The sequence below is a fragment of the Priapulus caudatus genome, unplaced genomic scaffold (assembly GCF_000485595.1).
Source record: "Priapulus caudatus unplaced genomic scaffold, Priapulus_caudatus-5.0.1 Scaffold206, whole genome shotgun sequence".
In the NCBI taxonomy this organism is placed as follows: Eukaryota; Metazoa; Priapulida; class Priapulimorpha; order Priapulimorphida; family Priapulidae; genus Priapulus; species Priapulus caudatus.
Window position 1 is genome coordinate 94,914 of NW_014577267.1, and position 13,038 is coordinate 107,951.

General features: G+C 42.6%; 1 protein-coding gene across 5 annotated transcripts; it reads left to right on the top strand.

The window, feature by feature from the left end:
• The first annotated feature begins 1,144 nt into the window (after positions 1-1,144).
• On the top strand, positions 1,145-13,038 carry LOC106807289 (cyclic AMP-responsive element-binding protein 3-like protein 2). 5 transcript variants are annotated; one of them, XM_014809592.1, is made up of 9 exons: positions 1,145-1,235; positions 3,977-4,273; positions 6,698-6,796; positions 7,373-7,507; positions 8,143-8,315; positions 9,020-9,166; positions 9,638-9,765; positions 10,871-10,961; positions 11,359-13,038. In XM_014809592.1, exons 2-9 carry the CDS (start codon positions 4,054-4,056, stop codon positions 11,374-11,376), a joined length of 1,011 nt encoding a protein of 336 aa, XP_014665078.1. In that variant the 5' UTR covers positions 1,145-1,235; positions 3,977-4,053; the 3' UTR covers positions 11,377-13,038. The 5 variants fall into 5 exon arrangements, with proteins under 5 accessions (XP_014665078.1, XP_014665079.1, XP_014665077.1 ...); XM_014809593.1 differs by lacking the exon at positions 1,145-1,235 and adding an exon at positions 3,375-3,441; XM_014809591.1 differs by lacking the exon at positions 1,145-1,235 and adding an exon at positions 3,450-3,724.

Here is a 13,038-nt window from a genome sequence, read left to right on the forward strand (position 1 = left end):
CAACTTTCCTTTGGGTTTGATATTGCTACTGGTGTGTGTTAGTGGATTATTAATGATTACTCCAAGATTAGACAATAGTTTGATGTTGCAATGAGTATTATCATATATATATTTGTATATGTATATGGGGGATGAATTGATCGATGTATGGATGGATGGATCGATGTATGGATGGATGGATCGATCGATGTACGGACGGAAGGACGAACGAACGAACGGATGGATATATATATAGATTCATGCTATTATGCATTTAATTACTTTTACATTTGGAATAAACGTATTAAAATTCTCGCTACCCCTAGTACTCCTACGACTTGCCTCAACCCGTTTGAAACGCTGTATCCCTAATTGAGTGGCTACCCGCACCATATCCATGCCTATTGTCTCGTAATGGGCCAGTCTAATAGCAAAATCCATACATATCTGGTCATATAAAGTTAAACAATGCTACCGTCTGCCCGCGTGCGTAGCTGCGGGCTCATTATTTGTCTATCTCTGTGTGCGTGTGCGCGTGTGCGCGTGCGCGTGTGCGTGTGCGTGTGCGTGTGCGTGTGTGAGCGTGTGCGCGTGTGCGCGTGCGCGTGTGCGAGTGTGAGTGTACATTATAGTGTACATGTGCACAGAGTTTGCTGGGGAAATGCCGATAAGCGTCGCATAGCCTCCCTGTGGCAGACCAGGCTGCCCTTGTATTTTGGAGACAAATAAAATTACTATAGCCCAAAACATAACATTATACTATTTTACATGTGTTTTATTTAAAGAAAACCATCAGTTGTATTTCCATTTCCACAAACATAACTATACACTGTACTTATATCTATATTGTATAGATATGTTCATGATAATACTAGAAGATACAATGTATAACGAAGTCTTGCCCCCACAAATTCACTCTAACCTCAACCGACTCATTTTTCGACTTGTATCCAAAGTCTCCTGGTGCAGAATATTTAATGGGTAACAAGTATGGTTCAATAATTGTAAGAAGAATATACGCTTTAACCATGTATAATTTGTTTCTCTATTTCACAAACTTACTATGCACTGAGGACTGCATTCCTGTTTGCAGGTTCATCTCATATCTATGATTTTACTACGCTAGGTGGAGACACATTCTATTTTGGACAGGCATGTTACACCTGTTGTGCTCAGGTAAGAAACAGGTGGGAGTTTTCCATTTCTGTTAGAGATATTCTACGAAAATTAAAGTGTCACATCTATTCGGGCAGAAGGTAGGGCAATGTAGTGTCTAGTCATCTGTGCGTGATAAGCTACATTGTATTATTTGCCGTTTCAATAGGCAGTACGAGCGATTTCATTGTTGGTTTATTCACATATGGCATGGAAGTAATTGCTTCCGCAATTCGAGTTTTTTCTTAATTGTTTTCGTCTCGGCCTACACCTGTAGCTGAAGCTGTAAGCTGTAGAGAGATCGTGCATGGTAATGTTAGTATGGCCTGTAGTGCAGGACCCACGGTGTCTAGAATTCAACTGGCCAAGGAACACGACGCCGGTCTGGTACAGAATGTTTTAGTGAAATATATATTTCTCGCTAAAGCTATAACTAGTGTAATTATATCATGCATGATCATACATGCAATGGATATATGTGTATATAAAAGCCCATACATGGTATAAAGTTTATAATTATATGCCATATATTATACATTGTATATAAGCAGAATGTCTTCGTGACAAGCTGCTACGTGGGGTCCGTTACAGATAAAAATAAAAGCATGTACGTTGTTGTTGTTGTTGTTGTTGTTGTTGTTGTTGTTGTTGTTGTTGTTGTTGGTGGTGGTGGTGGTGGTGGTGGTGTTGCACTGTTGGTGTTGTTGTTGTTGTTGTTGTTGCTACTGCTGTTGTTGCTGCTGCCGCTGCCATTGCTGATGTGCGATGTTACTGCAGCTGTTGTTCTGGTTGCTGCTGCCACTGTTGTGCATGCTGGTATTAGTGTACAGCTACATCCACATATTACGAATACAACAGGTGACGGTTTGTATGTATTTGTAACTATGTATATCTATATCACACCCAACACCCGGTCAATCGACTGATGTAAACTTGCCATATGCAGATACCTGTACTCCACAGAGAAACATATGATAAAGAAGAATGAAACAGTACATATAATTATATATATATAATGTTATAGTGTCATCGGTGCATATGTCATTGACGATAAAAGATGACTGTATTATATGTGCAGCTTAGAGGTAATATATATATACTAATTGCATCTTCACAATTCTCTCTGAGTGTATGTTTCATCTTCCCGGTAACTAGTTCTTATTATGCATCAACTCGTATGTATGAAAATTATATGTTATATGTCACAGCTAGAGCATGGCATCACACTCTTGTCTCGTTATGACAATTCCCTAGCTCATTACTAAAGTCGTCATTATATCAGTAACGCTTCAGTAATGTTTTTACACGTTTATGCAAATGATAGCACAAGTTGCTGCTGTTAGTGGTCGTAGCTGCATATAGCAGTTATTTACCTCATATCTGCAACCATAACTTGACACAGCTCAACAATTTATATTATCGTATTCTTTCATCATAAGTCTGTACTAGTTTTTAAGTTTCTTGGTTTTTGTTGACAACCATTCAACAAGTTCGTGTATCAGTAATAAGTATAAGTATAAAGTATAACTTCATTCCTCCTTTAAAACATCTGTTAACAAATCTGCGAAGTTTCTGAAATTCTCTATTACGCACGCGGTGCAGACCGCATGTTTTTTAACTGTAGAATGCGTTTCTGTGTGCATGATGTGTAGGTAACCGATGTGTGTAATTTGTTTACTGGAACAATTACACAATTCGATCAGTGTTTGAAGGCTCACTCATATCTGGCAGCTATTGTGGTTGACCGTTCATGCACACTGCCCGCACCTCGTTCAACGCAAACACGTCCATACATAAAAGCGCCCGAAAGTACCCGGCAACGCTGTGGTTACAAACAGGATGAACCCGGGATCAAAAGAGTCACAGACATGCCATTGTCGATCCTGATCGCCTGCCTCCATTGTTCCACCTGTTGCTCCTTCACTAAACCGCCGTACCCTGCAGCAAACATCCATTCAGCTCACCTCGCATGTAATGTCTCCGTATGTGGAGGGAAATGCGCTTAGGGGGTTTGCTGTGTGGGGGTATGGACAAGTAATATATGGCACCAATTAAAAGGCAGATTCCCTATACTAACCAGTTTTGAACGGAATACTTAGTAGGCACTATCTATATAACGCGTTTAACCCCCCCCCCTCCCCACCACCACCACACGCACGCACGCACGCACGCACGCACGTGTTTACAGTCACGCGCGCGCGCGCACACACGCTGTCCACCTAGTGAAAGTAAAGTGGCCAGTGCACATAAGGGCAGTAGCCAGGTTCTACCCAGTACCCACAGCAGAACAAGTTTCAGCAAACCGAGGTGCGTCCCCCCACCCGCGTCCAGGCTCACCTATGTTCCCTATCCCGCAGCACATCTCTCTATCTTCTTTCTCCCGCTCACTGACGGCGCTCGTGAAGGGCAACCAGCGGGGTCGTACACTGACCTAGCGTCGGCGTCCGTTGTCGGTCCACAGACCGGTATTTGCCGCTACAGCGAGATCGGGGAATTTCAGCGCGTCTGGGGGTATCCGCACGCGTTATTAGACACCGGCGCAGAGCAGTACGGACGAGCGCATTGCTTGCATACACCGATGAGGTAACAGGTGACTTGCGAAAAGTTCGCGGTGTATTTCGATATCTTGTGTGTCGGCTCCCGCGCGCGCGTGGGAACGAGGAGAACTATAGTGTACGAGCGTCGTTTTGCTGATCGCCTGCCCGCGTGCGACGTACGTCGGGGTTCCTTCTCTCGACAGAAGACGCGTGCGCGTTCGCGACTGCGTGCGTGTGTGCGTGTGCACCACTAGTCGGTGTTCTCTCTCACACACACACCCACGAGCTTCGGGATTGTTTTGCAGCTGAAGCTCCACGCAGCCGACTGCTCCTCTCCACTTACTATTACTACACGCGGCATCTGTAAGCACCGGCGGTCGCCATGGATCTCGCGCGCTCTGACAACAGCGTCGACGACGACTGGCTGAACAGCTACCTGGACGACGAGTACCCGGTGCTGAACGACCGCATGATCACGGACGCTTGCAAGCCGATCGGCAAGGTGCTGCGGGAGAACGAACCGGAACACAACTACTCGCTGTCCTGTCGGACGTCCTTCAACAATGACTCGGACTTCATGTCCGACGACGGATCAGTTGACGGTGAGCACAGGGTTTCTTATACATAAGAGGCACAGTGGCGCATTGCCGTTGTGAAAATGGTTTCAGGGTGCCTAAAATGCAGTCAAATACATTCAAATTTTTAACATTTTGCTGTAGGAGACTCCCCAGAACACCCCCCCCCCCAGCTAGAGGGGGCGTTTCCCCTCTTCCTCTCTCCCCCCAGCTAGAGGGGGCGTTTCCCCTCTTCCTCTCTCCCCCTGCGCCCGCCTGCAGCGTCCGCATGCGTGTCTATGGCACGCCTTTGAATCCATCATGCGCGTTTTTTTCCAAACTGGCCATTACTTCCTTTGTCAAATTTTCCCTCAGAAGAAATCCTGGAGCAACCGTGAGGCTACGTTAGGAAACCCCTGTACATATATCGTCATCATCGTCATTGTCAGCATCACTATCATCATCATCGTCTCTACCTCGCTAACTATGACGGTATATGATGGAGAAATTCATCGGAGCTCTATAGTTCACAGGAAAATAAATAACTTTATTTTCCTATAACCGTATAACCCCTAACTCAAGCTAACACGTAACCTAACCCTAATAATATAACCCGTAACTCAATCATAGCACTATACCATGATACTACCCTAACCATAATCCTAATCTTATCGTAGCCCACCGTTAGCAATTGGAGATCGTAAAGTAGGATTATACTGGGATGTGATTTTGACTCCGGGTATGCTGGTTCATATGTGTGTCTGGTTGCGACTTCACATCCTATACGTGTAACGTGTATAGTATTTGGTGTGATCTCGACCCCATTTATTATAAAGTATATAGAACTGGTGCTAGGGAATAGCGTTAAAGCGGAAGTAAGGTCGTAAATTTTATCACTGTAGCTATGTGGTCTATGTACAAGTGGGCCGTTAAATTACTTCATGTTTGGTCTGACCCGAATGACTCATCAAACACGCGTGGCTACAGTAATGCTTATCACTCATAATTAATTAATTTTAATTATTTATTAACGTTGCAAAGTACGAAGCGAAACAGCACAATTAACAAATCGTTTTCCATCTATATGGCGATTCATCATTTAATTTGATTATAATTAAAACGATCATGGGGAAAACACTCATCTCTGGCTATGCGAATCGTCGTGGTAAATTGCAACGGGCATAGCTAGAGACTTTTTTTGTAAATTTGCAGTGTACCTCTCACCTAATGGTTCAGGATTTTAGTTACTGCGCACACTGTATTCGTGTAATAGGTTAACGTGTTCTCGTCAACATTGCATCTGTATTGCCAACTATATAGCCGTAGGCGTGATTCCCTGCTTTAACAAGTGCTTGCGTGAAGCGGTGCCCTGCAGTGTGCATTGCAGTGGCAGTGCTTTGACCCGCGAGCGCGGGCGCGTGTAGATTCCAGCCTAGGATTTGCCGTGCTTGGCTCTTTCTGCTCGTCACGCATGCTATCACGTATGCGGGCGAGTTTCGAGTGGGCGCTAGCGGGTGCGCGTGAAAGCGTGATTAACGAAGCTTGACGCGCGAAGTTCATTTACACGGGATGCTCTCTCCAGTATTCGTGTTATGAACAGTCACAGTGTGCGTGCACGCGCTTATGCTTTGCTCCTAGTATGCACAGTGTGACGTGTGTGAGATTGCCCACTTAATAATGTAGCCAGCCCTTCAACCCGCTACCAGCCTGTGGTGTATGATCCCCGCTATGTCATCGGTGGCTTTTGGTCAGGAATCAGTAGTTTTGTCACACACACGCACGCACACGCACACGCACACACACACACACACACACACACACGCACACGCACACACACGCACGCACGCACACACGCACGCACACACACACACACACACACACACACACACGAAATCGGATGAATAAGTTAAATTAAGATTTTATTATATAGCAGACACATTTAAACTGTAATTGGATGGTAGGGGTTATCGTCCTGTTAATTAGTCTCTATAGCTGCTTTCAGTCTATTGCCTGGTGGCCGTTCTTCGTACTTATGCGTCGTAACCATCCACTCTTTCTCCTACCCTACCCCCCCCCCCACACACACACACCGACCCCACACACACTAATCCCCCCCCTTGCAATTCGGCATTCCCTCGTCTCTTCCTATAACCCCAATCTCTAATGATATACTGGGCTGCTGTGTGTATACACTGCTCTGTGAGAACCAGTATTTTGCCTCCTGGCATTATTGCTATGGATATTTTCAAGAGCGTATCAAGAATGGCCTTCTTAATACGGTCTTGATATTTTGTACCCGGGCATTTTGCATCTTGGCCTTTTGCCTCTGGGAATTTCATTACTAGCATTTTGCAGCGGTTATATGGCGTATAATATACGTAGATATGTAGTAAATATATATGGCAGAAATGAAACATATATGCTTGAATTTGTTTGTGAGTTTTTTTTAATAATATGTAATTTCATTCACAGATCTGGATTCAGATATGCCATCGTTTTTCATTTCGTCGGATGTCGTGAAAAATGCCGTTCAACAGCAGACGCCACATATTTACATAAAATCCGAATCAGGTGAGTAAGCATTATATCATGGGCCTTTAAACCCCATAGACAGATACCTCTACATAGACATTCAGTGGACAGGGTAGAGCTGCCTGGCCAGTAAACTGGGGAGGCTAAAAAGTTGGCACGCGTAGTTGAGGGCACCTGCATTACTCAAATAGTTTCACCTAGCAAATGGGGTCCACGTACCGCGAACTGGTTTCGTTCGATATACCATTACGGAAACGTGTTTGGGTTCGTTGCTTAGCACAGTAGAGCACATAAAGCCTTGTCAGGCTGGTTTGGCTCCATGTGCGGTGATATAATATGTTCTGTGTGACATGCGTCCCTGTAGCGTTAATCCATGGAGCAGCTTGTGGGATATGACAGCGTGTGATATAAACAATAAATAGTAGACGGAAACCTAGTTTTGTATATCAGTCAGACCAGTCAAGCTATTATACACATATGTAATAATGTAGTTGACTTCAGTTTTACTTTTATAATGTCACCTGCCCCCCCCCACCCCCGTATTCGCTTAAATTGTAAAGTTTATCGATTACAAAGACATTGCTTTTAATTTATATCAATGCTTGCAAATTGCAGGTCTTAACACACAGCAGCCAAAATTTATTGTTACAACCAGCCAATCGCTAGGAGTGAAACACCCAGATAGATTAGTTCTACCAAAGTTCATCAAAGTCGAGCGTTTAGGGACAGTAGATGGAACTGCAAAAACAGGTATATTGATCATTCAAGTTCGCCATTCTGATAATGATTATCAACAAATAATTATGATAAGGATCTTTAGCAACCTCTCCAGACAGGCATGTATAACACTGCGGATGGAAATATTGCTGACTGTATATTGGTATTGGTGTATGGTTTAGGTATAAGGGTCTGTAGCAACCTCAGAAGACAGGTGTGTGCTAATTCTGATGTCAACGCATCAGATGGAAATATTGGTAATCAGGGAGGGGGAGGGGGGCTTGGTTTTGGTTCTGTAAACTCATGAAGAAGATTGTGTTTAGCACTTTGCTTACACAAGGTGTGGTTATAAAAACATGCTACACATGTCTAAACGTGGCTTGGATAGGCCACACTTGTTGACAAATGACTGTGAAATATTCTTGGCTTTAAATTATGGAAATATGTGCACTCTTTAAGATGTGAAGCCCTGTTGTGTGCATCACTGCAGTAAAACATATATATACATATATATATATTATATATCACTTTAAAAAAAAAATTATCAACTGCTCCGGAGACCATATCCTATTGTTCTACGATTCTTTGGAACTTTTCTGTTCTGTGATTTCAGTTGCTGTAAGCCAAGTGCCAAGTGAACGGTGTAAAATGACCTCGTGTTTTTTCAGGGTTTACGGGGAGTCCGCCAACGCCACCAGCAAGTAGCTCGAGCAGTGACAGTGATGGCAGCAGCAGTCCCCTGCACTCATGCTCTCTTAGCAGTCCCATCAAGCAGGAGACTGTCACTAACAGCAGCATCCGCATGCAGGCCATCACCAACGCCGTCATCACAGATCTCTCTGTAAGTCTTCCATTCAAAAAGGCCATGCAACACGACATCCTTCATAAGTTTGTCTTGCGTTTGTTTCTGATGTTTGCTTTCGTACAGAGTTATATAGCTGCATTTCACAGTGTTTCCATCAGCACTTGTTTATTACTACTAGATTTGTGTGTGTGTGTGTGTGTGCGTGTGCGTGTGCGTGTGCGTGTGCGTGTGCGTGTGCGTGTGCGTGCGTGCGTGTGCGTGTGTCGTGTGTCGTGTGCGTGTGCGTGTGCGTGCGTGTCGTGCGTGCGTGCATGTGCGTATACGTGTGGTTGTGGCGTGTGTGCGTATGTGCGTGCAGTTGTGCGTGCGTGCGTGTACGCGCGGGTGTGTGCGTGCTGTAAGCCAGATTGTATAAGGATAGCATTCAGTGTGCTAATTTCTCTCTCTCTCTCTCTCTCTCTTCTCTCTCTCTCTCTCTCTGTCTCTCTCTCTCTTCTCCTCTCTCTCTTCTTCCCTCTGCTCTCTCTTCTCTCTCTCTTCTTTCTCTCTCTCTCTTCTCTCTCTCTCTCTTCTCTCTTGGTCTCTCTCTCTCTCTCTCTCTCTCTCTCTCTCTCTTTCTCTCGCTCTCTGTCTCTCTGGGTCATAGTTCTAACAATAATCGTTGTATAGTCAGTTCATCGTTTGATGGAATTTAAAGATTGATGGATCTTTATTTGTTTCCACGGATTTTTTCCATCCAGAAACTTCCTCAATCTGGTCCATTATTGCTGTCCGAGGAAGAAAAGAGAACACTTATGCAAGAAGGTTACCCTGTGCCTATCAAACTGCCTCTAACGAAGTCAGAGGAGAAGGTGCTTAAAAAAATCCGAAGGAAAATAAAGAACAAGGTATAATTCGTACACTAACAGTCATAATTCATGGTTTCTTCATTCACTCAGCAGGGAATTCTAGCATAGCTTTCCCTGATTCATATGGTAGTGTGAATTCTGCGCACCCGTCAGTATACTGTTGTGAGGTTGTGTAATCATCATCACAACTGCATAGTACTGTATAGGCCATAAGTCCGCTGTATATCACTCCATTATGGGGTGACATCGCAAGTTATTTGAGGTATGGGTATTACTAGCTAGCTAGCTAACTAGGATTGGTAAAGAAGACGGCTTGTGTTCTTGTTCCTTACTTCTCATTCTCATATATCCATCATCCCATCCAGTTCCATATAGTGTCCAAATGGTTGAGCAACTTATACTTATATAAGATGAATTCCCCGAGTTCTCTTTACTAAGAGCTTCGTTGCTGTACAAATTAAATTCATGTAATGGACAAAAAGGACAGTGTAGTTATTCCTTTATTACCAGATTTCTGCGCAAGAGAGTCGCCGAAAGAAGAAGGAATACGTCGATGCTTTAGAGAAGATGTGTGAGAATTTCTCCGGTGAAAACATGGATCTGCGAAAGAAGTTGGAATCATTACAAAACAGCAACAAGTGAGTTAATGAAACTACTTGATGAGTGCATAGATATTTTTTGTCCTAATTTTACCTGTTATAAATATATATATATATGTGTGTGTGTGTGCGTGCGTGCGTGCGTGCGTGCGTGCGTGCGTGCGTGCGAGTGTACATTTAGTTTATTAACTAAATCGGTCAGCGCAGCGCATGTACGAATGAGATTGTGTACTTACTCGCTTGAAGACGTATACGTAACTATACTATGTAAAATGTGCAAAGTGATTTGCATCAAGGATATAATGTTGTTACGGTAAACGTGCGCAAAGATTATGCAATTATTAATTGCCCCTAGGTTCTTAGAATCCAGCACGGAGTCAGCAGACAACATTAATCTTAATTAACTGTGTACCATATATAAACTAATGACACTGATTAGAAAAGGTGATTTACCATTGCCTTTGAACGTTTATTTGATGACTGCTGAGATAATATGTAGCCTGTCAGATCAAAACATGCCGTAGGACTTCAATGTTCATTCTGAGTTATAGGTGATTTTTCACCTAAAAGTAGTAAAAAGCCGATTTTTTTGGGGGGGTCATAAATACCTTTAGTAGTTATCCATGTTCGATGTTACATCAATAAAACTGGCCAAAAGTGTGTCTTTATGTGTTTATTTGCGTGTCCAAAAAGTCCAGATAATTAATGTTTTAATTACCCTAATTAATTACCTGAATTACTTACCTTAACTGTAAGCTACCATTTTTGTACTTCATACAGTGGATGGTTATTATGTCTGGTACGTGCATGCAAAAATTCATTCTCAATGGGAAGATATTTTTTCAGATTTTTGTCCAAATGAAGGCCAAATGAAAACAAACTTGAACTTTATGACCTAATTACTCTGAACTTTGTTTTCCAAAATCGGCCCGATTCCAACTACTCAAATGCTCATAACTTCCGAACCATGTGACCTAGAAAGAAGATCTTGTTGTCAAAATAACCAGAATTGAATGGTCTTTCTGATAAAACTACTAACTCATAATGTCCTACGGCATGTTTTGATCTGACAGGCTACATATAAGCTACTTGTTTATGCAACAGACACAAGAGCACACCATTAGAGACTTTCTTTTGTTCTTAGATCCATGTCATTACAGCTACAGAAGCTGCAAGCATTAACAGGAAAGCTGACACAGGATGTGTCAATTCAGACGGCTGGCACATCACTGTTGGTAAGTGCTAGTTCAATGAATTTTTCGTGTGAGTGCGTGCATGCGTGCGTGTGTGTGTGTGTTGGAAGAGGTGTTGTGATTCATGGATGATAAGAATCAGGTAGACAGGTAAAGAGGAATAAACTGCTGTACTGGTTATTTATGACCACAGGGAGTGTGTGGCCGACTCAGTTACTCACTGTCACTGTGGAAATCTTAGAGTAGGTGTGGAAACATGTCTCTATCTAACTGATATGAAAAGAATCTCGCAGCCCAGCATGTTGATTCTTTGTGTTTTTCGTTGGTGTCAGTTCGACTTGTGTGAGAAGTTGTGCCAGAAAATGGAACGCAGGAGAATCAAGATCGGTATAACTGGTAATTGAGCAAAATATATTCACCGATTATTTCGACTTTTCAGAACTCGCCGAAGAACTAGTTCTCAATGAAATACACGTAGCTGTCGCCCTTCTAAGATTTCTGAGGCTGTGGCGAAAGACAATGGGAGAGCATCGTCGATTGTCGAGCGATACTCACCAAGTGAACAGTGGAAGACGCTCCGAGTACGCTGTGGTAACTGTCTGTCGCAGATGGAAGACGTGACAGGGATAGTGGCAAGACTGCGAGTCTGCGAGAGTTTGGACATTTAGGCAATATACTGCAATAGTGTCGTAGCTGGGCTCATCAGCATTTGGGCGTCAATATCTATCGAGCTCCAGGTTCTTTCTTCGTTGCAGTCATACGTAATGGTTCTGGTAAAGTATCTGGTAGGGTCGACCTATTTGGCTTAGACCAAACTAAGCTGCCGTGTGTCAGTGTATTTGTCGTTTGTCTGCGTTATATATATATATATATGTATGAAGGATACATATATTTTGGCAGTGTTGGTAGAACACATTGGTTAAATACTCAACGCATTAGTTGTGCTGGGTTGCATGCACTGTTGAGAAAAAAACACGAAAGTTGTTTTTAGTGTTCATCAACGAGGAGCTAATTTCGTTTGCTATGTACATTGTTATTGTTCTAGAACGTTCCGTTAAAGTTAAGTAAGGGTAAAATTTAATTTATGGCCTAAATAAATTGTGAATACCCTATTTCAGCGTTGCCTCTCTTCGGAACTTTGATGGAAGGAATTCATACGATGCAAAGAGGGGCGATGATTTTAATTATTTCTTGTGTAACTAGTTCTTTGTGTCATGGATTGTCCCAAAGTGCTCTAAAATATGTGGGATTGCTAGTGGACACAGAGCACATGTCCATTATACAGTGGATGCGTTTAGAAAGTAAAGTGTGACTGGTACGCATTAGAAACAAGAACATCGTTACTGTTTTACAATGGTGCTCTTATTGTTTCTAAAACATGACATGCGTGAAATGATGTAGTAGCTTGGTAATGGGGTCTCAACTGTGATGGGTGAACACTCGTTACTATATAGTGATATAATATTCCAAGGTGTGAATTCTTTGGTCTTCATATGATCAGGTGTGCAGGATTATTATAGATCCCTATGCTATGCTATCGACATGTGCTTACGAGAACATGTTCACGGGTGTGTGTTCTCTGCTGTCATTTGACAATAATCTCCATCCACTGTACACGCCTCTTATATGTAAAAAATGGTGCCGCGCGTTTGATTTTGTTTTGATTTCCATTGCATGTTATGAGATGTTATCAAATTATTATCCCTGGAAGAGGTGCAATAATTAATGGACGGAAACACAGCGTTACCGTAACTAATCGTACGGTCTGTCCTATTAGGCTGCACACGCAGGTGTCAGCTTGGTTTGTTATGTTTGTTGGAAATTTCTATAGTGCATGTATTTAAAACAAACAAAAAGTTGTGACCTTAACTTATACGGGAAGATAGAAATGTCAATTTATGAAGTCGAAAACGGTGGCCTTACCCTGAAATGCTTGAAATGTAAACGTTATTTATAAGCAAAATCGTATTTTGAACGGGGACTTGAATCTCTGACAGACTGTGGATGTGAATAAAATTTGCACGTGTTTTTGGGGCAATGTATTTTTATACATTTTAATAGTGGATGAGGAATAAAAACCTATTTTCTGTTAAAATAATAAATTCATTACAGGTGTATA

Bases quoted from the DNA above. Each gene is read 5' to 3' on its own strand.
- LOC106807289 (XM_014809592.1), top strand. From the start codon at position 4,054: ATGGATCTCGCGCGCTCTGACAACAGCGTCGACGACGACTGGCTGAAC. The intron at 6,797-7,372 runs GTGAGTAAGCAT...TGCAAATTGCAG, and splicing joins TTACATAAAATCCGAATCAG to GTCTTAACACACAGCAGCCA. The intron at 7,508-8,142 runs GTATATTGATCA...GTGTTTTTTCAG, and splicing joins AGATGGAACTGCAAAAACAG to GGTTTACGGGGAGTCCGCCA.